Source organism: Manis javanica, chromosome 11, assembly GCF_040802235.1.
Source record: "Manis javanica isolate MJ-LG chromosome 11, MJ_LKY, whole genome shotgun sequence".
Taxonomy (NCBI): domain Eukaryota; kingdom Metazoa; phylum Chordata; class Mammalia; order Pholidota; family Manidae; genus Manis; species Manis javanica.
In genome coordinates this window covers 82,713,530-82,739,519 of record NC_133166.1, presented here as the reverse complement: position 1 = coordinate 82,739,519, position 25,990 = coordinate 82,713,530, and the positions used below count along the sequence as shown (strand labels likewise).

Genomic DNA, 25,990 nt, shown 5'->3' with positions numbered 1-25,990 from the left:
AGAAAAAGCACCTCGCAGCTAGGAAAGTTGATAATGGCTAGGTTGCTCGACTTGCCCTCAATCAAAATGGTGACTTCAGTTGCTTCACCGACTGGGAATCGACGCAGGCTTCCTGCGATGGGCCGCAGAGCGAGTCGGGAAATAATTTTAAGCTGAGGGGGCCGTTAAGGATGTTTCCGGTTGTCAACGGCTGGGCTCCCGAGCTGGACCTGGCCGCTGAAGGGCTCAAGTGGAGAAGGGTGAGTCAGAACACGTTATCCTTTGCCCTTCCCCTCCGCGGGTAGAAGCCGTCTTCGCAGGAGCGAGCGTCGCGGGGCCTTGTCGCTGGGTCAGTGGACTGTCCCACCCGGGATGAGGTCTCAAGGCTCGCCTGGTGTCTGAGGGAGCGGAGTCTCCTTACGAGCATGTTTGTTGTCGCCGGGGAGAACCCACTTGCTGTGGAGCGAGATGGGGCTTGGCAGGGCAGGGGTCCGCCCGACTCTCTTAGCCGTCGTTTTGGCTTTTTTTTTTTTTTTAAAACTTCAGGGGATATCTGTCTCGACGTAGTTTGGGATTCAGACTTGAAGAATGATTGGTGCTGCGGGAATGGGTGACAGCGTCATCACGGCATTTTATTGGTAAGACGCTTCGTAGTGGGCCAGGACTGGCAGTAAACAATCTGTTCCTCCCTATTGTGGGGTCGTTGTCCTTAACAGTACTTGAGTGTTCAGATGTCTTTCACTCAGTGTTTGGGACTTGGCGTTGGGGTCGGTTCAATTTAGGTATTGGTGACGCGGTTGAATTTAACTGTTGGTGGCGATGTAGAAAAGTGATTTAAGCCAGAGTCCCTTGCTTCACGGACTTAAACAACTACAAGTGCAAGAGCAAGCAGGACAACTAGCTCTGGATGCCGGCAGGCTTCCGAGGAGATGACAGCTGCAGGATGGATTGGATTTTGTCAGACAAAAAAGTATTTTTAATTGAAAATAGGTTGAATACAAAAGTCAGGGAGCAGGGGCAAACATGACAGACATAAAGAGCAGTAGGGTGATGCTCAATCTAGGGTAGGGGACGTGTATTGGGTGTAGCAGTGGTTCTTAACCTTTTAAAGAATTGCCTACTGGACCTTTCTTTACCCCCTCGCCCACCAAATACATATGCATACAACATTTTGCATACAACCTTAGAGGGTTGTTGGGTTTTGGAAAGGCTGTTCATCCATGAACCTAAGGACAAAAACTTCAGAAGTATAACATAAACCTGAATAGGATGTCAGATAATGTAGTGCCTTGAAACCGAGGCAGAGAAGTTCTGACTTCATTTAGAAGATGATAGGGAATTGTTACCGGATCTCAAGGAGGCTAATGCCAGGATAAAAGTGGTGTCTATGGACAGACTAGCCATGGATTGGAGAATGGGGTTAAGCTTGGGAACAAGATAAGTAATTGTAATTAAGAATGGAAGTGAGGGCCAATCTGAGAGGGCTACTGTATATTCTCTTAAGAAATATGTCGGAATTTGATCAAAAATTGAATGTAAGAGTGAAAGATGACTAAGATGTACATTAAGGGGCAGGGAAGAAAATGGGAAAAAAGAATGGAATTACTGAGAAGAAAAGAGTAGTTGAGAAGGAAAAATTGGTTGTGAGATAATGTTTAGCCTTGAACTTGATGAGGTTAAAGACCCTGAAGTTTAATGTCTTATGGGAAATTGGAAGTACCGGGGCAAAGGTCTGAAGATACTTAGGAGTCATATGTAAAAAGTGATTTCAGAGTTTGCGGGGACATCCACTGTTGGGGCAGGAGGAAGAACAGGAATCAGCAAATGAATCAGAAGGAACTATAAGAAATGAGGAGAGAAAATTGAGTGTCTGAAAAAACAAAGTGATAGGAAGTTTAGAAGAGTAAAGATGAACAAACTTGATGAACCAGGTATTTGGCCCTATTTTTGGCAAAAAGCATTATTGGCAGTCATTGAAAGTACAGTTTCTTCATAGTGATAGATATAGAAGACAGAGTCTGAGATTTCCAATAGTATATTTATTAGTAAGTGAAGACAGTAGTTGTATACCACCTTTCCAGGAGGTTGATCTCAAAAAGAATGAGATGAATTGGATCTAAACAAGTTTTTTTTGTGTTAGGAATATGCTTGGCAATGGAAGAAAAGTATCCCATGGAGTAGACATTAGAAATGATAGTCGTTTGATGTAAACTTGGGGGTGGTGTCCAAGGGAGATGTGAAAGGATATGGAAATCTAGGCCATTGGTTGACGGATTAGCTTTAGAAAGCAAATAAGGGGGCATTTGTTTACTTACAATTGGAAGAGTAAAATATTAAAGTATTGAGTCAAGGTATATTTTTAGCCTCTTATTTATTGGGCAGGGCAAAATTACACGTTATTGAGTATGGAACAAGTAGATAAAACAGATACAAATAATGTTCTAATCTTTAATGCACGGATTTGGGCTGTTTTGTATTCCTGTAACATTAAATACTCAAGAGATGTTTTCTCAGAACCAGCCCTCTCAGTGCTAATAGTCTTTTTTCTCACCTAAATAGACTTTAAAGTTTTTTTTGGAATTCATAGGATTTCTCTTTTAAAGAGTCAAATTCAGTAGGGCTCAATTACCTTGAAATTGATCCCTTTTGAAAGGCAATGGGAAGGAAGGAGATAAGAACACCCACTCTGGTGTTAGACTGTCTGGGTTCAAACACTCTTTACACTTGCACTCTTTAACTGTATGACCTTGGCAAGTTATTTAACATCCCTTTCTCTCCTTTTGTCAATTCATGGGTTTGTTTGAGGATTAAATGAAACAGTATTTGATAAAGGTTTAGAAGAGTACCTGGGATGTGATGAATACTCGGTGAATGTTAGCAATTATTCCACATAACAAATTTAAAAGAAAAATTCAGTGTAGATGGGGCTGACTAAAATTCTCTTTTAAAGAGATAATTCAGCATGCATTTAAAGGTAGACTGCTTTAGAGTAGCTACTATTTAAGTTGTATGGCATATGGTCTTGCTCTGGCTATTATCTGAACTTTGAGAACTGTATGCTTAACTTAGAGAGTTTTGTGAAGGTATAGAGGGTGTTTTACTTTGACATAATGAAATTTAAATATAGTGATAAGTATAACTTCATTTTTGAAAAACGTTTAAAAGGATAGCTGTGCCCGTACTTGGGAGTAATTGTTGTAATTTAAATCGTAATTCCTTTCAATAAAAGTTATAATTTTGGAATTCTATGAAATACTTCAGTTAAACCAATACTTGTTTAGCAAGAAAAAGCACTCAGCATTATAATAGGATAATTATACAAGAAAAATAAAAAATACGGTTTCAAAGTAGTTCACTATTACTGGGGAGAGAAGAAATGCACACCAGAAAAAAAAAGAACAGTACAAGAAGTATATGAATATGGGCCAGAATGATACATGAAGGGTCCCCACCAGTAAGATGGCAAACTTCCGGCTTCTCTTCGGGGTCCTCAGTTCCCGCCGGTGCCACCTGAAGCCCAATCACCTCTCGCCCCCCTCCCAATCCCAGCACCTAGCCAACAGCCACCAGCCCCGTAAAAGTGACACCTCAATCAATTCATGCCCCTTCCTATATAACCCAGCACCTTTCCCTAATAAAGCGGAACTCTCCGGTGAATTGCTGCTATGTGTCACTCCTTTCCTTTCATTGGTGCCGAAACCCGGGAGACGGGACACCCCAACTGGGCCCCGTCTTCCCCCCGACACCAGCAGCAGCTCGCCCTCGTCCTCTTTTTCCGGCGCTGGCTCATCACACTCACCACTCCTCTCTGGCCTTTAGGTAAGTTTTCCCCCCAGAGGGGGCCACTCTTCTTCGAGCTATCGCAGTGCCATTGACCGTGATCATCTGGCAAGGCCCTGACGCTCGGGGATGAGGAGGGAACGCTCCCCGCCTCAGGCCTTCACGGCTGCGGCGGACCCTCAGGCTCCTCCTCCAACAGCCATAAATCCCCACCTCAAGCCTTTACCACTGCGGCGGACGCTCAGGCCCCTCCTCCGACAGTCATAAACGCATTCACCGTCCCTTCCATCAGTGCTGAAAGTTTTTAAGCAAAATTTCCCCGGGGTGGGCCACTCTTCCCCGAGCTATCGCAGTGCCATTGACTGTGATCGTCAGGCAAGGCCCTGACGCTCGGAGATGAGGAGGGAACTCTCCCCGCCTCAGGCCTTCACGGCTGCGACGGACCCTCAGGCTCCTCCTCCAACAGCCATAAATCCCCACCTCAAGCCTTTACCACTGCGGCGGACGCTCAGGCCCCTCCTCTGACAGTCATAAATCCCCGACTCAGGCTTCACGGCTGTGGCAGACTCTCAGGCACCCCCCTCCAACAGCCATAAATGAAGTGACTCCTTTGTAGATGAGAACGCTCCCTTTTCCCCCCCTCCTCCTTCTGCTCCATCCGCCGAAAACACCTAGCGCTAGGTACCTCGTGACTCCGGCACTCTGCCTTCTTAGGGAAGTCTGGGTGACGACCCACACTTCCTAAGAAATTCCGACTCGTATACGAGTTTCCGCAGACCACCAAGGATCATCGGGGACGCCCTTTGTCTCCTTGTGGTCTGCTTCCAGTCCGAGGATCTCTGTTCGTCTTCCCGTTTGTCTCCTTCTCTGTCCTTTAGCCATGGGAGCCTCCTCATCCCTCTCTGAAAGTTCACCTCTTGAATGCCTGCTTAAGCATCTGGCTACCCTCTCCCTGACGCTTGATATAAAACCAAAACTTCTCCGTAAATATTGCTCCCAAGATTGGCCGACATACCCCCTAGACAATAACAACCAATGGCCCGCAGGGGGAACTCTTGATCCTAACATCATTCGCGATCTTTTTAACTACTGCCAGTGCCTGAAAAAATGGAAGGAGATTCCCTATATCGAAGCTTTCCGCCTCCTCTTCCCCCAGCCCCCTCCCAAGTTCTCGTAGCCTGCAAGCCGCCACCCCCGCAGAAGCCTCCCGTTCACTCCCTTCCCCTTCTTCTCCTACAACAGCCCTTCTCCCTTCCTCCCCCACCATCTCCACCCCCATCTCACCTCCTCCGCCTTCATCCCCCGCAGATTAAGCCTGAGCCTTTCAGCCCCCCCTTTAACTAGGTCCCAAGGGCCTCCTCCGTCTTTGCCCTCATCACCTGTTTCTCCCCTGTTAGGGACCGCCTTTGTCTTCTCACATGTTTGTAGAGAGAATGGGAAAGCACCTCCCCCCATGTCTGAACGCAGCATGGGAAAGCACAAGCTAAACAAAAACCGGTGCAGTCCTTAGAAGTTATCTGTCCACAAAAACATGTGCAGTCCTTAGAAGTTATCGGTCCACAAAAACATATCTTGCCAAGACTCCTCACTCTGAAAATAGGGAGACCTTAAAGATGTGTAGAAACACCGCCCCTGCTTCTAGCTATGCCCTTCCCCCACTTGCCGATGTGGCAGGAATAGAAAACAACGCATTCCATAAGCAATTAACTGGAGCCCTGCTGTAGCTCAATTAGTACAGTATGGGACTCTTAACATCAGAGTCATGAGTTCAAGCCCAACTAAGGCAGCAGAGGCAAGCAGCTGGGCTGCTAGCTGGCGACACATGGGTCCGATTCTATCTTTCTTTATTTTCTTTGCCCCCCTTCTGCACTTCAGGACCTGCTCGACTAGGCATGGCTAGACCACGTCACTCCCCCACAGACTGAGCCAGAACCCTTCAGTCCCCCTCAGACTCGGTCCCGAGGGCCTCCCAAAATTATCGCCCCCCTCTGGGAAGTAGCAAGATCCAAAGGAATCGTGTGCGTTCACATCCCTTTCTCCTTAAGAGATTTAGCCCAACTAGAGAAACTCCTAAGTTCCTTTTCCACTGATCCCACGACATACTTCAGGGAGTTTCAATGGAACCTCCAGTCTTACAGCCTCACACATCATGACATTTTCATGCTCCTGGCCAATACTCTCCTCCCTGAAGAGCGTAGACGAGTTTGGGACTTCGCCCAAACGCACGCTACCAAAACCCACAAGACTGACCCCACCTATCCTCCTGGCCCCACTGCTGTCCCTGAACAAGACCCACACTGAGATTATAACACCGCCATGAGTCTCTGCTCTGCTCTCGAAATATTTTTGCCTCCTGCTTAATAGCAAGTCTGAAAAAGGCAGCTCGTAAAGTAGTCAATTTTCAAAAGCTCCAAGACATAATTCAAAAGAGAGATAAAGCCCCCTCTGAGTTCTTAGACTCACTCAAGCCCTATTACAGTATACCAGCCTAGACCCAGAAACACCTAAAAGAAGACATGTCCTTATGACATACTTCCTAGCTCAAAGCTACCCCGACATTAAAGCTAAACTCAAAAAGTTAGAACAGGGCCCCGCTACCCCACATACTGAGATCCTAACAGTAGCCTTTAAAGTCTCCCATAACCGGAAGGAGGAGAAAAAACGCGGTAAACAAAAAGCTGATCAGGCCAATTTCCAGATGTTGGCCCAGCTGATAAAACCACAACCTGGGCGCCCCTCTACAGACAAGCCCCCCCCCCCCAGGAGCTTGTTTCAAGTGCGGAAAAGAGGGACATTGGTCAAGGGCGTGCCCCTCCCCCAGATCTCCTACCACCCCATGCCTCAGATGCCACAAAAAGGGCCACTGGGGGTCTGATTGCCCAACCACCTGAAGGGGAGGCTGGACGAACAACCCCCATCCTAAGCCCGCCATAGTGGGGCTGGCAGAAGAAGATTGACAGGGCCCGGGGGCTTCTCGCCCGACCATTTCCATCACCAAACAGGAGCCCAGGGTTACTTTAACAGTAGACGGTCGCCCCATCTCCTTCCTCCTAGATACAGGAGCCACCTTCTCAGTCTTGTGAGAATACCAGGGCCCTACCACGCCAACCATTACTCCTATAGTCGGGGTAGGAGGTAAACAGATTTTCCCATGAAACCCCCCCCCTTTTATGCACAATCCTAGACAGTCCCATACCTTTCTCTCACTCCTTCCTAGTTATGCCCCAGTGTCCCATCCCTTTACTAGGACAAGACAACCTTTCCCTCCTCCACGTTTCCATAACTATATCCACTCCCACAGCCCCCAGTACTCCCTTTCTGATGGCCCTCATAGCCGACAACCCCCCTCTACCCAATGAAAGCTCCGGTTCCGCCCTCATACACCCTGTAAATCCCAAAGTTTGGGACATTACAAGCCCCTCCGTGGCCCTATGTCCCCCTGCCTCTATCAAATTACGTGACCCCTCTCAGTATATCTGTCAGGCCCAGTACCCCCTAACCACTTCAGCTCTCATAGGCCTCCAACCCATCATTCAAGATCTCTTAAACATAAATTACCTCAGATCCACTCACTCCCCATTTAATACTCCCATATTAGCTGTTAAAAAAACCAACGGATCTTTCCTCCTTGTCCAAGACCTTCACCTCATCAACATGGCCGTTGTCCCTATCCATCCCTTAGTTCCAAATCCATACAGCCTTTTATCGCAGATCCCTGCCTCAGCATCCCACTTCTCAGTCCTAGATCTCAAAGACCCATTTTTCTATCCCTCTAGACCCCTGCTCCCATGATTTTTTCATCTTCACCTGGATGGACCCATACACAAGACATTCTAAACAACTCACTTGGACAGTTTTGCCACAAAGCTTCCGAGATAGTCCCCATATTTTTAGACAGGTCCTAGCTCAGGACCTCAAACAGTTTCATCATGATCACTCCAAGTCCACCTTATAATACATAGACAATCTTCTACTCTGCAGTCTCTTGTGGGAACAGTCTCAACTTGACACTGCCTCCCTACTTAACCTTCTAGCTTCCAGAAGTTACCGAGTATCCCCCGTCAAAGCTCAAATCTCTTCCCCTTCTGTCACTTACCTCAAATTCCTTCTGTCTCAACAAAGTCCATTACCTTAGACAGAAAATAGCTCCTCTCTGACCTGCCCATTCCCAAAACCAAGACAGAAATCCTTTCCTTTCTAAGCCTAGCTAGATATTTTAGAGCATAGATCCCTAACTTCTCCCTGCTCCCTGTTGGCAAGACCCCTATACGACCTCAGCAAGAGCCCCCCTAAAAAACCATTAGCCTCCTCACCCCGACACTCCTTCATTAAGCTCCGTCAAGCCCTTGTAGAAGCCCAGCTCTCCATCTTCCTGATTTGTCGAAGCCCTTCTCATTATACATTCATGAGAGGTCCAGTCAAGCTCTAGGAGTCCTAGGCCAATATTATGGCCCATCCTTTGCCCCAGTAGCTTATCTCTCCAAGCAATTAGACCCCACAGTTCAGGGATGGGCCCCCTGCCTACGAGCATTAGCCGCTAGACAGCTCTTGCAGAAAGAAGCTCATAAACTGACATTCAGGGCGCCCCTTACCATTCTGTCCCCACATCACCTAAAAGATCTCTTAACCTACAAAAGTTTACAGACTCTCCCTCCCTCCAGACTCCTCACCTTACTGTCCTCTTTCCTCCAAAATCCCGTTCACCCCCTTTGCCATCCATACCCGAATCATGACTTTTTCCTCCTTTACTGCTCTCTTGCTTTTTTCCTCATTCTTATTGTCTTCCCCGCCACCCCAGCCTCCTTTGTATGGCAATTCAAATTCAGAGAGACTTACACACAGCATCAAACAAAAGTTACTGCCCTCATTGCCACACCAGACTGCCCTCTGAAAAGCTGCTCTGAGCCTTTATACCTCCACTTTCCTCCCTCCACCAAAGTGTTCACTAGCAGCTACCCTTATTCTCCCTACCTCTGCTTCCTCTATGACCAAAAACAAGCCTACTGCAGGTGATGGCCAGACACCTACAAGAGATGTCCCTACTGGTCTTGTGCAATTCACTACATGAGTAACTTCCAGTACCCACAGTATTACTCCTCCAACCGTTTCATGAAATATCCCAATGGCTAATTCTCCTTATCAATCCCAGATCCCTGGGACTCTTGATGAGCTGCCAGAGTCACAGCCTCAGTTTACTATGGGGGGGGGGTCCTCGACCCCCCACGATACCCTTCATATCTCTCAAAAGTATGTTCCCTCTCATTCCCAGATCTCTCAAGTTGCATCAGATATCAGACATTCTGAAAAAGTCATTATCCAAACTCTTGATGGCGCCTCTTCATTTTCTTATTCCTCCTACTCTTGGTTACAGCTCATTCAGGACACCACCATCTTTCTCAACCACACCCTTAACACAGCCAATTGTTTCTTGTGTGCATCACTACAGCGCCCACTGCTGGCTGCCGTGCCCCTTAATATTTCCAACTACTCCTTCCATGCAGAAAGACAACCCCTCTGCCCCCTGGCAGACATACCCCTATGAGAACCAGAATACGCAGATAATCTCACCATCCACCACTGTGTAGGCCCAACTCCACCCCCTTCCAGCGCACTTCACTGCCTCTCTATCTACACCCCTACCTCCGGCTCTAAGACTTTTACGCAACCGGGACACTTCTTTTGGTGTAATGGCAGTCTTTTCAACTCACTGCCTCTCAACTCCGATACACCCTGCATTCTCGTCACCCTAATCCCACAGTTAACACTTTACAGCATGGCAGAATTCCTTGAGCTCCAACCTCCCTTGCCCTCACGCACAAAAAGAGCTGCTTTCCTTCCCATGATGGTCAGTAGCTCTTTGATCACCTCAGCCATTGGGGCAGGGTTTTCGGGAGAAGCCTTGGGTCACTCTCTATAGGCAGTTAGAGATCTCAACGCCAAACTCGAGGGAGCCCTGACATCCACTGCCGATTCTCTAGCCTCTCTCCAAAAACAGGTCACTTCGCTAGCTAAAGTCACCCTTCAAAACCGGCGGGCCCTAGATCTGCTTACAGCCGAGAAGGGCGGCACCTGCGTCTTCCTCTGGGAAGAGTGCTGCTATTCTGGCATTGTAGAAACTAACATTACCAAACTCACCGACCTTGCCTCCAGCCTCCACTCTGCTTCCAATTCCAACCCATTCTCTTCAATACTAACAAACCCCCTCCTCACCTAGCTCTGGCCCATTGCAGGCCCCATAATAATCATTCTTCTCGCCTGTCTCTTCTTACCCTGTATAATAAAGTTCATCAAATCCCAAGTCAGAAAAATCTCTAATCAAGCTTTCAACCAGCTTTTACTCAAGAACTACCAGCTTCTGGCCACAGAAGATCCCTCACCCTCAGGTGACCTCCTCACCACACACTGAGATGGACCCCTTTCTCCACTGGAAACTGTTCCTGGAAACAATGGCCGCAGACGCCTGGCTCCTGACACCCATATCCTCTTGGCACCATTGGAATCAACAAGTCCTCGACCTATGGTTACAGGGAACCTTCATTGATTTCCAAACCTGAAGGAGTCCACATCTACTTGTCCTTACTGCGGGGAGTCCTATCAACCCTTTCCTCCCAATCCTCAAGCCCTCACTCCCTTCTCCGCCCCTGTTCAGCAGGAAGCAGCCAGAGATAAAGCAACGTCCACAAACCCATAGAGGAGAAAGGGGGGAATGAAGGGTCCCCACCAGTAAGATGGCAAACTTCCGGCTTCTCTTCGGGGTCCTCAGTTCCCGCCGGTGCCACCTGAAGCCCAATCACCTCTCGCCCCCCTCCCAATCCCAGCACCTAGCCAACAGCCACCAGCCCCATAAAAGTGACACCTCAATCAATTCATGCCCCTTCCTATATAACCCAGCACCTTTCCCTAATAAAGCGGAACTCTCCGGTGAATTGCTGCTATGTGTCGCTCCTTTCCTTTCAATACACAGTCTGTACAGACAGACTAGGAGATCAAGGAGAGCTGTGTGGGCTGGTATATTATTAATATCCAAAGATTTTATAGAACATTCTTGAGGGATTTTGTTAGACTCATCTGGAGGGCTTTTGGGCATTTTAGAAATATTTTATCCCTGAGAACTCATTCTATACAGTACATATTCTGCTTCCAGGGAAGAGTGAGCCACTGATACATAAGAGTATATACAATACAGGTATTCTGGGGGAAAGAAGGCTTAACAAAACCCTACTACTTGAAAGGGAATCAAGCTCAAGCATGAAAGGAGGTAGAGTGGAAAAAGGACACTTCAGATAGGGAATATAGTTGATAGGCAAAAGCGTGAAGATATGAATGCTTATGTCGAGGAAAAGCAGGGTAAGAACAGGCTGAAATAGGAAAGTTCTTAAATACCCAGCAGAAGAGTAGAAGTTATCTCATCACTTTAAAGTTTTTTTGCACAGGTGACTAATAATACAGTGTCATTTCTGAAGAATGGATTACCCTTAAGTGGAAAACATTTAATTGTAGTACTGTCTAAAGAAGTAGCTTTCAGAATGGATGACAGAGACTGTTGAAGGAAAAACTCAAGAGAATGTGCTTAATGACTACATGTTAAAGAATGTAAGTGGGAGACTACTTAAATGAATTTAAATTAGCAGAGAAAACTGACAGGAATTTGAAAATAGACCTGCTGGCTAGGAGGTGGATGAGGAGGAGTTGAATTTAATTTTGAATGTACTGTGTTGAGGTATCTGTAAAATATTCATAAAAATGATCTTTGGCCATTGAGAAATAGAGGACTTGGTTAAAAAGTCAAAACTGGAGGTGGAAAGAATTCCTTTATAGTGAAGAGAGAATCAGTGAAACAGCATGAATTAATGTTTTAGTGTTTAGAATTCTGGTTTTATTTGTGTTTGTGTAGACAATGGATTCTTACAACGCACCAGAATCGACTCCTAGTCAAACTGCGACCTCGAGGCTTAAAGATTACTTTATAGGTGCCACCCCTCTGCAGAAACGATTAGAATCAGTCAGGAAGCAGACCTCAGGTGTCCCGACTCCACCTCGAAGGAAAATCCCCCAGTGTTCACAACTGCAGGTATGCCTTCTGTGTTCCTTCATATTACTCGATACATGAAAATATCTGTGAACAAAACATTTCAGTTTTTGTTACTATTTATAGTCTTTTTAGAAACTTCTTAATCCCTTAGGTAATAATTATTCGCACTATCGGTACCACTTTTGTTATGTCTTTTAACCTCCTTTAATCTGGAACATACTTAGAATATTTTTTTGTTTTTTATGACACTGACATTTTAGAAGAATATAGTTTCTTCCTCTCTCTTTAAGAGACTAGTCCTCATTTTGTGTTTGTCTGATGTTTCATGATTAAACCGATGTTATATATTCTTGGCTGGAATGTTACATAGGTGCTGTTGTGTCTTTCTTGCAGAGTAGCATCTGGTAGCACAGGTGATATTAATTTTGATCATTCTGTGAAGGTGTTGCTCAGTAATTACCGGGGTGTTTTTTTAGCCTCAGCTCTTTGTTTGTTTGTTTGTTTACATCATTATGATTTTTTAATTTTTGTGTGTTTTTATTAAGGTATCATTGATGTACAATCTTATGAAGTTTTCACATGAGCAACATTGTGGTTACAACTTTCACCCATATTATCAAGTTCCCCCCCCTACACCCCAATGCAGTCACTGTCCTTCAGTGTAGTAAGATGCTATATAGAGTCACTACTTGTCTTCTCTGTGCTATACAGCCTTCCCTGTGACCCCTCTACATTATTTGTGCTCATGATAATGCCCCTTAATCCCCTTTTCCCACCCTCCCTAACCTCTCCCCTTTGATAACAGCTAGTCCCTTCTTGGAGTCTGTGAATCTACTACTGTTTTGTTCCTTCAGTTTTGCTTTGTTGTTATACTCCACAAATGAGTGAAATCATTTGGTACTTGTATTTCTCTGCCTGGCTTATCTTGCCCTCCAGCTCCATCCATGTTGTTGCAAATGGGAGGATTTTGTTTTCTTTTTATGGCTGAATAATATTCCATTGTGTATATGTACCGCCTTTTTATCCATTCATCTACTGATGGACACCTAGGTTGCTTCCATATCTTGGCTATTGTAAATATAGTGCTGCCATAAACATAGGTGTGCATATGTCTTTTTGAATCTGAGAACTTGTTTTCTTTGGGTAAATTCCTAGGAGTGGAAAATGACTAGGTTAAATGATATTTCTATTTTTAGTTTTTTTGAGGAACCTCCATATTGCTTTCTACAATGGTTGAACTAATTTACATTGCCACCAACAGTGTAGAAGGGTACCCTTTTCTCTGAATCCTCGCCAGCATTTGTTGTTGCTTGTCTTTTGGATGTTGGTCATCCTAACTGGTGTGAGGTGATATCTCATTGTCGTTTTAATTTGCATTTCCCCTGATGATTAGTGATGTGGAGCATCTTTTCATGTGCCGGTTGGCCATCTGAATTTCTTCTTTGGAGAAGTGTCTGTTCAGATCCTCCGCCCAATTTTTTAATCAGGTTATTGCTTTTTGGGTGTTGAGCTATGTGAGTTCTTTATATATTTTAGATGTTAACTCCTTATCGGATATGTCGTTTACAAATATATTCTCCCATACTGTAGGGTGCCTTTTGTTCTACTGATGGTGTCCTTTGCTATGCAAAAGCTTTTTAGTTTGATGTAGTTCTATTTGTTCATCTTCGCTTTTGTTTCCCTTGCTCAAGGAGATGTGTTCAGGAAAAAGTTGCTCATGTTTATGTTTGAGAGATTTTTACCTGTGTTTTCTTAGAGTTTTATGGTTTCATGACTTACATACAGGTCTTTGATCCATTTGGAGTTTACTTTTGTGTATGGAGTTAGACAAAAATATAGTTTGATTCTCTTACATAATAATTACTGTTTTATTCCTCTCTGCAACTAATAAACAAGTCTATGGGGAGACACTTTAAGATACTACAAATACCCTGTTTGTTGTCAACATTTCCCCTTACACACACATCCATTGATCATTTTTACCTGATCCCATCTTTGTCTGATGGTTGCAAAACAATGATTTTCCAACTCCTTTTGCTTTATATTTACCAACTGGCCTCTGGCATTGAACCCTTCTCGTTTCTCCTCCATTTATTTATTTATTGGTATGGTCTCATGAATTCCTGTTTTTCAAATTTTTCTAATGTGTTACTAAATTATTTTGATGTTTAAATTGTTCCAGATTTGTCTCGTGGAAACATGCTGTATTTTGATTATTCATAAACAACATTGAATGCATGTAATATTAATAACTTATAATTTTACTGACACATGAAGTAAAGCCCTAGTCAGTACAAAGTTGGTATGTGGTTTTGAGTCACTTAGCAAGGAGCCTGGCTGATCAGTCACCCCACACCTTCCTTGTAACTGTGTTTTCTTGTCAATGTTGTATGCCTTGGATCTTTTGAGATTTGAGGAAATTTTTGCTTCTTGGTGAAAACTTTCTTAGAGAAGAATTACTAGTGCTAGTAATGAAAGTTGATGGGTCTCAACCAGTAAACAGAAATTGTATATGAATTAAAGATTGGAATGTTCAATTCAGTGTTTCCTTATCTTTATGATACAAATAATTTTGCCATACCTGATGATAGTAATAAGAAAAGTTTATAACTGTTTCCATGAATATTCTAGTCAGAAAAAATGTTTTTGTCAAGTATGCAACTACAGAGTAAGTACCAAAAGATAGTTGGAGCTGTGACTGTAAGTATGGATTCTGTAGAAAAATTCAATTTGGGTAAAAGTAGGAGCCTATGCAGTGAAATAAGCCAGGTGGAGAAAGACAGGTACCGAATGATTTCACTCATCTGTGGAGTGTAACAACAAAGCAAAAATGGAAGGAACAAAGCAGCAGCAGACTCACAGAACCCAAGAATGAACTAGCGGTTACCAAAGGGAAAGGGGTTGGGGAGAGTGGGTGGGAAAGGAGGGAGAAGGGGATTTAGGGGTATTATGATTAGCACACATGACATAGGGGGATACGGGGAAGAAAGTATAGCACAGAGAAGACAAGTAGTGACTCTGTAGCATCTTACTATGCTGATGGACAGTGACTGTAATGGGGTATGTGGTGGGGACTTGATAATGGGGGGGATGTAGTAATCACAATGTTGCTCACGTGAAACCTTCATAAGTTTGTTTATCAATGATACCTTAAAAAAAGTAAAAGAAAAAGAAAATAACCAACAGTAAAGGTAAAAAAAACAAACTAAGAGCCTATGTGGGGGTATATGTGGAGACCCTCAGTAATGCCATAGGGCCAGTATAAATGATGTGGTTTTGTTTTGATGGTATCCATGGCTCTAGTAGAGCATGGTAAAAATACTTCCAGGTATCTTTTTATTTATCTACTGAATTAGGCATTGTATTATAGGATGGATTCACTGCCAGACAATTTTAAAAATTATTTAATTAAAGCCAATCAAATTAGTTGCTCCAGTAATGAATAGTTAGCTATTTTCAAAGTCTGTAATTTGAAGTTTCTAAAAGTGAACCGTAAATGTTCATCCAATAAATATGGAATACCTATTCTAGATGGCATTATTCTAGTGCCAGAGAAGTAGTGAATAAAATAGATAAAATCCTTGTTTCCATCAAACTAATACTCTAGTAGGGAAGACGAGACAGTCAAATCAGACAAATATGTAATGTCAGGTATTAATATATACTGTGAAAAGAATGATAAAGCATGTCAAGGAGATGGAGAGTGACAGTTGGAGTAGGCACAGGTGCTACTTAGATAGGGTGGCCTCCTGAGTGCCTTTTGGGCAGAGATCTGAAGGAAGGATAGGAACATGCCTTGAGAACACCCATGGGGAGAGCAATTCAAAGGGAAGTACTCAAATGCAAAGGCTTGTTCAAGGATCTTTAAAGAGTTCTGTAAACTCCTATTTGGCTGGAGTGCAAAGATCAGGTACCCAGTAACAGATTTGCATTAAATACTTAAATATGATGATTAAATTCTTATTTACTATTATTCCCTATTACTTAAACTTCTTTTGTCTTGATTTTCTTTTCTAGGATGATGTTAATTCACAAAAGGTTGCATTCCTCCTGCATAAACAATGGACTTTATATAGTTTAACTCCCCTATATAAATTCTCCTATACCCATCTCAAAGAGTATTCTAGACTTCTGAGTGCATTTATTGCTGCTGAAAAGCAAAGAGGACTTGCTGTGGAAGTGGGAAATGATTTCAGCATCAGAGTAGTTTTCTCTACTCTCCCAGAAATGAAAGGAACACAAAGAGACTCTGAAGCATTTCTTATCCAGGTATATTATATAAGCTATACTTGCTTCCTAGGGGAAAAGAATCTGTATTGTCTTAGTTTGGAAGTTGTAATATTTTCTAACTTCTTAAAATTCTTAAACTTGTGATTTATAACCTGTTTTATAACCTATTTTATGTTTTGTTTGACCACCTTATAGTAGTTAAATAAGGCCAACTTAAAAAAAGTTTTTTCATATTACACTATAATGATGTTTATTTGAGAAAACTTACAAATACATAAAAGTACAAAGAAAATAAAAAACTACAATTTAACGTTTTGATGCACTTCTGTTTGGCACTAGATGATATGAACAGGCCTCTATTAAAGAAAATAGATCAATAATTAATGACCTTCCAAAACTGCACCAGACCCAGATGGGGTGTCACTGGTGAATTTTACCAAACATTTAAGAAGTTGTTTAACCAGTTCCTTTTTTGGAAGAGAAAAGCAGAGGGAATACTTCCTAACTCATTCTATGACTGCCTCATTACCCTACTACCAAAGCCAGCAAGACATTTTAAGGAAACTACAGACCAGTATCTCTCATGAACACAGATATATCTATTCAGCTGTCTGTATCTATTAAAATTGGGATCATATTGCCCATTTTGCATTATAGCTTTTTACTAACAGTGTTGTAGATACTTATTCCTTAGAACTCTACATTTTTGTAAATATCTCTATATAATTCTATGGTTTTTACTAGGATAAAATTCTTAGAAGTGGAATTTTAGCAAAAAAAATATGAAATGTGTCATTACATATTGTGATATATCTTGCCAAGTTACTCTCAGAATAAAACTTTTTATATTCCTTCCTATGTTATGTATGACAGTAATATAACTATCTTTTGGTTTATTAAGAGACATTTATTATTACTATTCAGGCCTGCTGCTTCTGTTTCTTCTGAGTTAACTCATCTTAGTCATTAATAAATTCTGACAGTTGAAAATGCCTTATTTTGTTTGTTTATTTGTATAGATCAGGGGTCAGCCTATGGCCTGCAGGCCAGATCTGACCTGCTGCTTGTTTCTGTAAATAAGGTTTATTTGTTTGCATATTGTCTATGACTGTTTTTGTGCTACAAACAACACAGTTGAGTAGTTGCTACAGAGACCAAATAGCTTGCAAAGCCTAAACTATTTGCTGTCTGGCGCTTTACAGAAAAAGTTGGCTGACTCCTGGTATAAATCATGGTATTGGCAAGGATCTCAAGATTCCTAGGATTAGGTTCAGTTGCATATAACAGAAAGCCTAAATAACAGTGAATTAAACAAGATAAGAGTTTTGCCTCACAAAAAAGGTGCCTGGAGGTAAGATGTTCAAGGCTGGCATATGCTTCATGAAATTATTAATAATCTAGCCTTCCTCTATCTTCTCTGTCATCTTTGGTGCATGGCTTTCATCCTTAAGGTCACATTATAGTCTAAGGTGGCTTCTGGATCTCTAAATATATGCATGTTCCAGGCAGAAAGCAGGTAGAAGACGGGAAGGGCAAACAGGATGCCTGCTGCTGCGTAAACCTTTAATGAGATTTGCTGAGACCCAACAACTTCTCTTTACATCCCAGTTGAAAGGGAGACTAGAAAAATTTTCTTCTTTAGTGGGTACTTTGCCACACCAAGTAAAAGCATGGTTTTATTGTGGTAGGAAAGCTAGACATTGGGTAGACAGTTAGCAGTCTCTGTTAAGTAAAGCTGTTGATGCCCAGGGAAGTTAGGAGATTTGCATGTCATTGGGCAAGAGAAAATTCTTGTAACAGAAATGATCTCTTTAATTCCTAGTAGTGCCCTAAGAGTTTTCAAATACAATCTCATTTCTTGCCAGGGTAACAGGACTCGTAGGTTATGAAAATGTGATATGCATAATATAGCTGGGGTTTAAGGTATTTGAAAGTCTTTTATAAGCTCTTGAACAAGAAAGGGAAATATGCTAAAAGTAACTATTTCAATGATCTTCTCTAAAATGATGTGATACCAGGCTGTGATCTTTACCTTGTTCTTGTCAAACTTTAAAACTTCTGTGAATATCTAGAAGGTATGTTCATCGTGTAACTTACAAATTTAAAGTTTGAAAGGTTAATCTTATGAAAATAAATCAAAATTCTAAAATATCTGAATGGATTAGCACAATGGGCCAAATTGAAAAAGATTAAAATTTTAATAGGGGTAAGTTTACTGCTTCAATATAGGTTGGAGGGGGAGTATTTACCTATTAACAGCAAAAATAAATATGTAGGGCTAATTTATGTAAAGCTGTCCACTAAAAACCAGAAAACTACTGTGATCTAACATGACATTTTTAGTATAATCTAGATTAAAGATGGTGACACTCCTGTAATCAGACTTTTCTGAAGTAATGATGTCCACTTATAAAGGACTCCCATACAGAAGAATTTCAGAGAAAAGTTCCCAGGATAGTGTGATTGCTTGACTTGTATGTTATAGGACTGGTTGAAGAAATAGGAGATTTCATAGCCCAGTATTACATGTTTTTGGAGATGATCATTTAAATAGTTACTTTTAGCTTATTTCCCTTTTTGTTCAAGAGCTTATAAAAGACTCTCAAATACCTTAAACCCCAGATACATTATGCATATCACACTTTAATAATCTAAGAGTCCTGTTACCTGTTTTTAGCAGTCCATATGGTAAAGATCATCATATGTTTGAAGGGCTTTTCCTATAAAGAAAGATTGGATTGGATTTGTTCTACATGCACATATAAATGAAAGCAGGACCAGTGGGTTGAAACGATAGGGCCTAACTTATGCAAAAAGACATTTTAAATTGATAGAGCTGCCTTAGGAATATGAAGTCTTACTCAGTAGAGAAATTCAAGTTGGATTTGGGGAACTTTTATAGTCTGTTCTAAAGATGAGATTTTGATTTTTTAAAAATATCTGGTTATATCATATTGGCACCCCTTATTTTGCATTTTGATTGCTCCAAGATCTTCCTTATACCATGTCCTAAATAGGAATGTGAGGAGAAAGGTCAATTAATTTGATAAACTCTAACAATAGGGATAGTATTTTCTTTGTGTTTTTTGGTAAGCAGTGCAACATACCTTCATTTTTAAATGTACTAATTATTTTGAGAAGGTGTAACAGGAGTAAATGCACTTCTGAACTTAATGAACCTGCTCTATTTTCCTTCTTTGTAGATTCTGTCAAAATCTCAATTGCCATCTGAGAACAGAGATGGTAAAGTGTTGTGGACTGGTTGGTTCTGCTGTATATTTGGAGATAGTCTTTTAGAGACTGTTTCAGAAGATTTCACCTGTCTACCCTTATTCCTTGCAAATGGAGCAGAGACTAATACAGCCATAATTGGAACCTGGTTTCAGAAAACTTTTGACTGTTATTTCAGTCCATTATCAATCAATGCATTTAATCTTTCCTGGATGGCTGCAATGTGGACTGCATGCAAAATGGACCGCTATATGGCTACTACGGAATTTCTTTGGTCTGTACCCTGTAGCCCTCAAAGTCTAGACATTTCTTATGCTATACATCCAGAGGATGCAAAAGCTTTATGGGACAGTGTCCACAAAACACCTGGGGAAGTTACCCAGGAGGAAGTTGACTTATTCATGGACTGCCTTTATTCACACTTCTACAGGCATTTCAAAATTCATTTATCAGCCACAAGATTGGTTCGTGTTTCAACAGCTGTAGCTTCAGCACATACAGATGGGAAAATAAAGGTTAGTTTGAACAAATCTAGTTAACTGATTTTTCCTTATTGTTGCATAGTTTTCAAAATGTATGGTGATTATATTTGCCACACTGAAGAAACACATGAATATCTGCCATTTTCAAGACAGTAGAGAGATTTTAGTTTATTTTTTATAAATGACTTACTAAAAAATCTTTTAGCTTTCTAGATGAAGTCTTATAATGGAAGGATTCATATGCTGTGTGCTACAGACTTTGGTAATAGTATGAATTATTTTGTAGTATCTTTGAAGCTTTCAAAATTGTTTCTTGTCAAACACTGAAATAATTACCAGAATAACAGAGGATTTGTGGGTTAGATAAGAAAATTATAGCCAGAAACACAGAACTAAGAAATAATCTTTGTATTTTAGGCTTTTCTATCCCTATTGGGGAAAAAAAGTAATAAAGACATTGTTTTAATCTCCTTGAAGTCATTACTAGAGGAAATATCAGAAATAAAAAGAGAGTAGACACCTAAATATATGAAAACATGTTAACGTTTAAAATGATTTACAATACAGCCACAGTAAACACTCAGTGAATATTGGTCTTGTCACTGTGCTAGGAGTTTAATAAACATACCTTAACTCTCATCTTTGGAGCAAGTCTATAGTAAGGTGCTTTTATCCACATTTTATTTTTAAAAGAAGGGAATTGAGGCCAAGATAGGTTTAAGTGACACATGTAGGATAGCTTAGTAAAAGGAGTCAAGATTTGAATGCTTCTCTCTTAGGTTCCAAGAAATTTGTACTCTTGTTTGTAAGCATTCTATTTGTGTTTATCAAACTGGAGACCACAGTGCAACAGTAGATTGGAAAATAATTTTTCTGGGAAGAAACCAGTTTTAAAAAACAAAATAAAAAACTAGAATAAAAAAATAGGAAAATGAGAGTGTATCACATGTGATAAGGGTAGACATTTGCTTGTGCTGGGTCATTATGTTAAATTTATTTCTTATTATGGCTTACAGTAAAAAATTTGAGAGGTTATATACACCATGTTACTTGGAAATTATAAAGAAAATATTACAGTTTAGTGCCTCAGAATTCAATATTCGTGAAGTCCTTAATATTTTTTGTTTCCATGCGCCCTCATTCTAAATGTAAATATACTTAAAAACTATTTTATGTGTTCTTACCCATCTATGATTTAAGGATGGTCCTTAAACATAAGTATTTTATCTGGTCTAGTCTAAATCTAAGTGCTTCTCTTACTGATGTAAGACAGTAACTGTGGCTTCTATGTTCTAAGGCTGTGATGATAGCTGATGTTTGTTAAGCACTGTGCCCCACGTTGTGAAGCATTTTATGTATGTTGTCTCATTAAGTTTTTGTAACACCCTATTTATGTAGGTTATAAAGAGGGAACTGTAGCAGAGAGGATAAATAAGATCCCTGCTAATAAGTGGAGTTGGAATATGAGTCCTGGCATCTGGCTCACAAGTTATGCTTTTCACTGCAACACTGTACTTCCTCAGTAGTTTGAAGATAATGTATTAACCAGATTTCTGCCATTTGCTTAGTTTCTACAAGATGCTTTTGGAATTATGTGTCCCTTTGAGAAGAAGGAAGCTATGTACCTCTTTTTAGAAAACATTACTCAATTTGCATATGAGCCCATATGGTTCATAGAAATTCCTTCCTCCCCTCACTTCTGAGGTAGAGTCAGCCTGTACATGGAAGTCAGGATAAGTAAGAATGTAGTGTAATTACCTCAAAGAACTATTGACTGTGGTAAATTTGTAGGTAGTTTTTATTAAATAAAATCAATTTGATTTAGAACAGCAGTGGTTTGGTTTCATATTCCGTAACTGTGAAAGGACATTGACTGTGGTAAATTTATTAAAGTAGGTAGTTTTCATTAAATAAAACCAATTTGATTTAGAACAGCAGTGGTTTGGTTTCATATCCATAACCTAGCTTGCAGATATGGAATTTAAAGTTAACATGGAGTATTTATCATATATCAAAATGCATTATCATAATTAACTGTATTTTAATTTTAAATGTCTTCTTTTCTTTCAGATCCTGTGTCATAAGTACCTTATTGGAGTGTTGGCATATTTGACAGAACTGGCAATTTTTCAAATTGAATGAGGTCTTGTGGGGACTATAAGTTATGGATTATATACCTTTTTCTCACTGGCTGTTTGCCTAATTGCTATGCTGAGAGGGACTTCAGGACAATGGGCATCTATCTGTCCATCTGTTTTCCTCACAGTGATTTTGGAATTGCCGGGATGAAAGCCAAGAAGGATATAGAAGAACAAAGAAAGTGGTAGTAGATGAACCACAGCTCGGTGCTCTGTAATAGTCGTGATGATCTGGGATGCCAGTCTCTAGAAAATACTAAGTTGTTAATTTGTTGGCCATCTTTCTAAAAATATATATATAATGTTTATTATGTCAAACTTATAGAATTTAAGTAGGATATCCCTAATATTGAGTATTTCTGATTTGTGTCTTAAATACTTTCATTCCTTTTAAGCATTTTAGACTTGGATTCAGAGGGAATTTCTCTCTTCTAAAGACATTTTCCTAGCATCATTTCCCTATAGAGAACTGGCAATCAGAATCCTCTCCAAAGGAAAGTAAAGATTAATATACATTTTTAAAGTCACTGATATGCTTCTGTTTTTAATGTAGTTCACTTATGGCATTGTTGAATTAACTATTCACTTTTAAAACAAAGCAGTGTGTTTTTATCAGTGTCTTGGTGACCTATCTTCAGTGTCTCAGGAATGGGAAGTCATAGGCCTGTTCTCTAGCACAAAGGCTACAAACCAGCAGTTAAATAGAATCATACAAACTGTAGAGTTGAAAGGCACCTATGCTTCTTTTTGAGGGCAGAAATTGTCTTGTTTAACTTTCATGTCTCTAATTTTGCTTTAGCACAGTGCTTGGTAGATACCTATAGATTTAAGTGAATGAATTTTAACCAACTCTTTCATTTTACAGATGAGAACTATGAGATCAAGCGATTCAAGAAAGTTGCCCAAGATGTTATATCTAAATCTCTACTTACTGAGCATAGGAAGATTTTGTTTTACTTTAGAAACAATATTTTTCAAAACATTTTGCTTGAAAGAAAGTCACTTTAATAGGCTGTTCTTTAATCTCTCTTCTAAAAACAGAGTAACCTCTGGAGTGGGATATTATTTCACATACTAGAAACAGCAGAGATAGTGGGGAAAAAAGCATGGGCTTTTCTCAGACATTGATTCGTTAAAACAATGTTAAGCTCCTACCAGGTACTTGGAATTGTATTGGGTGATAGGAATATAGCAGGGAAGACAAGATCCCTGTCCTGTAGAAATTATATTCTAATGGAGAAAGGCAAAAGATAAGTAATTTCAGATGGACATAAGTGCTGTAAAGAAATAAGGCAGTACAATATGAAGGAGGGTGAGTACTGAGTGATGAGAGGGGACCAGCTCTATGGAGATCTGAGGAAGGGTGTGGTAGGTAGGTCAAACTGCAAGAGCAAAGGCCTTAACAAAGGGAGCTTGGCTTATCTGAGGAATGAAGGAAGTCTGTGTGGCTTGAGCATAGCAAGTAAGGAGGGCATAGTAGCAGGTGAAACTGAAAAGATTGTACAGCAGAGACGTCTTTGGTAGTGTTATGAACTTCATATTTTTGGCTGGACATGTGGCTGCCCAGAATAAAAATGACATTTTTCAGCCTGTTTCAGAGGAACAGATTAGATTCTGACCCATGGCATGTAAATGGAAGTATGTAGAACTGCTGGGAACCTTCCTTCACAAAAGTAGGTGTGTTCCCCTTGCCCTTTTCTTATTCTTCCAACTTCGATGCTAGGAATACATGTAATGACTAGTATTCCAGCTGCTCTTAGGTCATGGGGATGAGAGTCAGGCCCTAGGGATGGCAGATCATGGCCTGGAAGTAGTTTGTGCCCTGAGGACTTCTTGAAGCAGAACCCCAGTGCCAGCCTTGGGCAGTCTTCCTCCAGGCCTTCATGTCAGAGAAGTAAACTTCTCTATCTTGTTTAATCTATTGTTATTTTGGTTCTCTTGCTGGTAGCCAAACCTTAATCCTAACTGATAACAGAGAGGTAGGGTCTATGAAGAGATTGGTTTTTAATTCTAAATGTAATCAGAAGCTACTGAAGTTTTAAGCAGGAGAGCAATATGACCCAATTTGTGATTTTATAAACCATCAGAGGATGAGTAGTAGGTGGACAAGAGTGGAAGAGGGAAAACAGTTAAAAAGGTTGTTAAAACTGTAACAACCTCTGTGGGAAGTTAGCAGTATCTAACAAAATTATGTGTGATTTACCCTTGGACCAGCAGTCCCAATTCCAGGATTCTATCTCCAAAATTCACTGGCAACGATACAAAATGAAGCATATATAAGGCAATTTATTGCAACCTAGTATTTATAATAGCAAGATAAAAAACAACCCAAAAGCTCATCAGAGGGGGACTGGTTGAATATATTTTGATATAGCTGCACAGTGAATTACTACTATGTAACTATAAAGAGGTTTGAGGAAGATACCTAGTACTGCCATGGAGTGATCTCTACGATATGTTATGTGAAAGATAAGGACAAAATAAGGACAGAGTGCTGTCTTTGGTGGAAGGAATGGGGGGAATAAAGGTGTATGTGTGTGTATTTCCTTATGTTATCAAAAACAATGGCAAGATAAAACTAACAAGTGTCTACTAATAATTCTAGGAAGGAACTGGGTAGAGGGGCAGGAAGGAAAGATTAAGACATAACTAAGTGTTCCTTGTTTGTAGTTTGGAACCATGTGTTTTATGTACTTATGAAACAAAATTAGATTAAAAAAAGTAGTCCTTAAAATTGAGAACAAGTGAACCTAACTATTATTTTCAGTGGGCTACATATTCTAGGAAAAGAGCAGCAAGAAATCTTAAATTGCATTCAGTTATCTTGTTAATAATATTGGTATTGTTATTTTACCACAATTTATAATTGTGTAAAGCAAATGTAATTATAGTAATGTTAGGAACCATGATTTTCAGTGTAAGAGAAAAGATAGCAATTATAAAATCAAGTAATCTAAGTAGAAACTCTGTAATATTAAATTTGAATTGGAAATACCAGACTGAACTCATTTATTTTTGAAATGTAAAGAACTTTAATTCTGATGAAGTCCAATTTACTAAATTTTTTTCATTTATTTCTTTTGGTGTCATGTCTAAGAAATCATTGCTTAATCTGAAATTTCAAAGATTTACTTCTATGTTTTCTTCTAAAGATTTTGTAGTTTTAGCTCTTAAATTTAATTCTGTGATCCGTTTTGAGGTTTTCTTGTTGTTATGAGGTAAGCATTTAATTCATCATTTTACATATAGATATCGTTTGTAACCATTTACTGAGAAGACTTGTTTTTCCCATTTAACTGTCACTTTTCTTAGAAAGAAACTGACCATACATGTTTGGGTTTACTTTTGGACTCTGAGTTGATCTATATGTCTGCCCTTTATGCCAGTACCACAATTTTGATTATTGTAGCTTTGTACTGTTTTGAAATGAGCAAGTGCGAGCTTTCCCACTTTGTCCTTTTTTCAAGATTATTTTGGCTATTCTGGTTCTTTGGTATTTCCATAAGGATTTTAGGATCAGCTTGGTCAATTTCTGTAAAAAAGTTAGCTGGTGAGTAAGTAGCTGGATTTTGAGTGCTGATTACATTGAATCTGTAGATCAAATGTATTGGAATTACTATTTTGATCAAATTTATATATTAATTAAAAATAAGAAAAATAAAGTTTTTATTTTACCCTCAGTTATTACCTTTTTTCATACTGTTCTTTACAGAGCCAATTTTCTGACCTATATTATTTTCCTTCTCTCTGGAGAGCTTCTTGCATGGCAGGTCTATTGGCAAGATGCCCTCAATTTTTGTTAGATGCCCTCAATTTTTTTTTGTCTAAGAAAGTCTTTCTAAGAAGTGTATCTCCTTCACTTTTGAAAGTACAGAATTCTATGTGGGTGTTTTTTTTTTTTTCTCCTAATACTTTAAATATTTGACTCTCTTGCTTGCATGGTTTCTGAGAGTTAGATATAATTCCTATCATTGTTCCTCTGTAGATAAGGTGTTTTCTTCTATCTGTCTTTCAGGATTTTTTTTCTTTATCTTTGATTTTCTGTAGTTTGAAAATGATATATTTGGCATTTATCCAACTTTGTGTTTTCTGAGCTTCCTAGATCTGTGGTTTGGTGT

General features: G+C 40.3%; 1 protein-coding gene across 5 annotated transcripts; it reads left to right on the top strand.

Moving 5' to 3' along the window:
- The first annotated feature begins 11 nt into the window (after positions 1-11).
- Positions 12-25,552, top strand: CENPL (centromere protein L). Of its 5 annotated transcripts, none has more exons than XM_073216776.1 (7): positions 141-239; positions 526-617; positions 11,193-11,352; positions 11,654-11,830; positions 15,809-16,060; positions 19,225-19,767; positions 21,805-25,552. In XM_073216776.1, the coding sequence occupies exons 3-7, from the start codon at positions 11,290-11,292 to the stop codon at positions 21,874-21,876; spliced, it is 1,107 nt and encodes a 368-aa protein (XP_073072877.1). In that variant the 5' UTR covers positions 141-239; positions 526-617; positions 11,193-11,289; the 3' UTR covers positions 21,877-25,552. The 5 variants fall into 5 exon arrangements, with proteins under 5 accessions (XP_036869525.1, XP_036869522.1, XP_073072877.1 ...); XM_037013628.2 differs by having other exon boundaries at positions 11,180-11,352; XM_037013629.2 differs by lacking the exon at positions 11,193-11,352.
- The last annotated feature ends 438 nt before the right edge of the window (positions 25,553-25,990 follow it).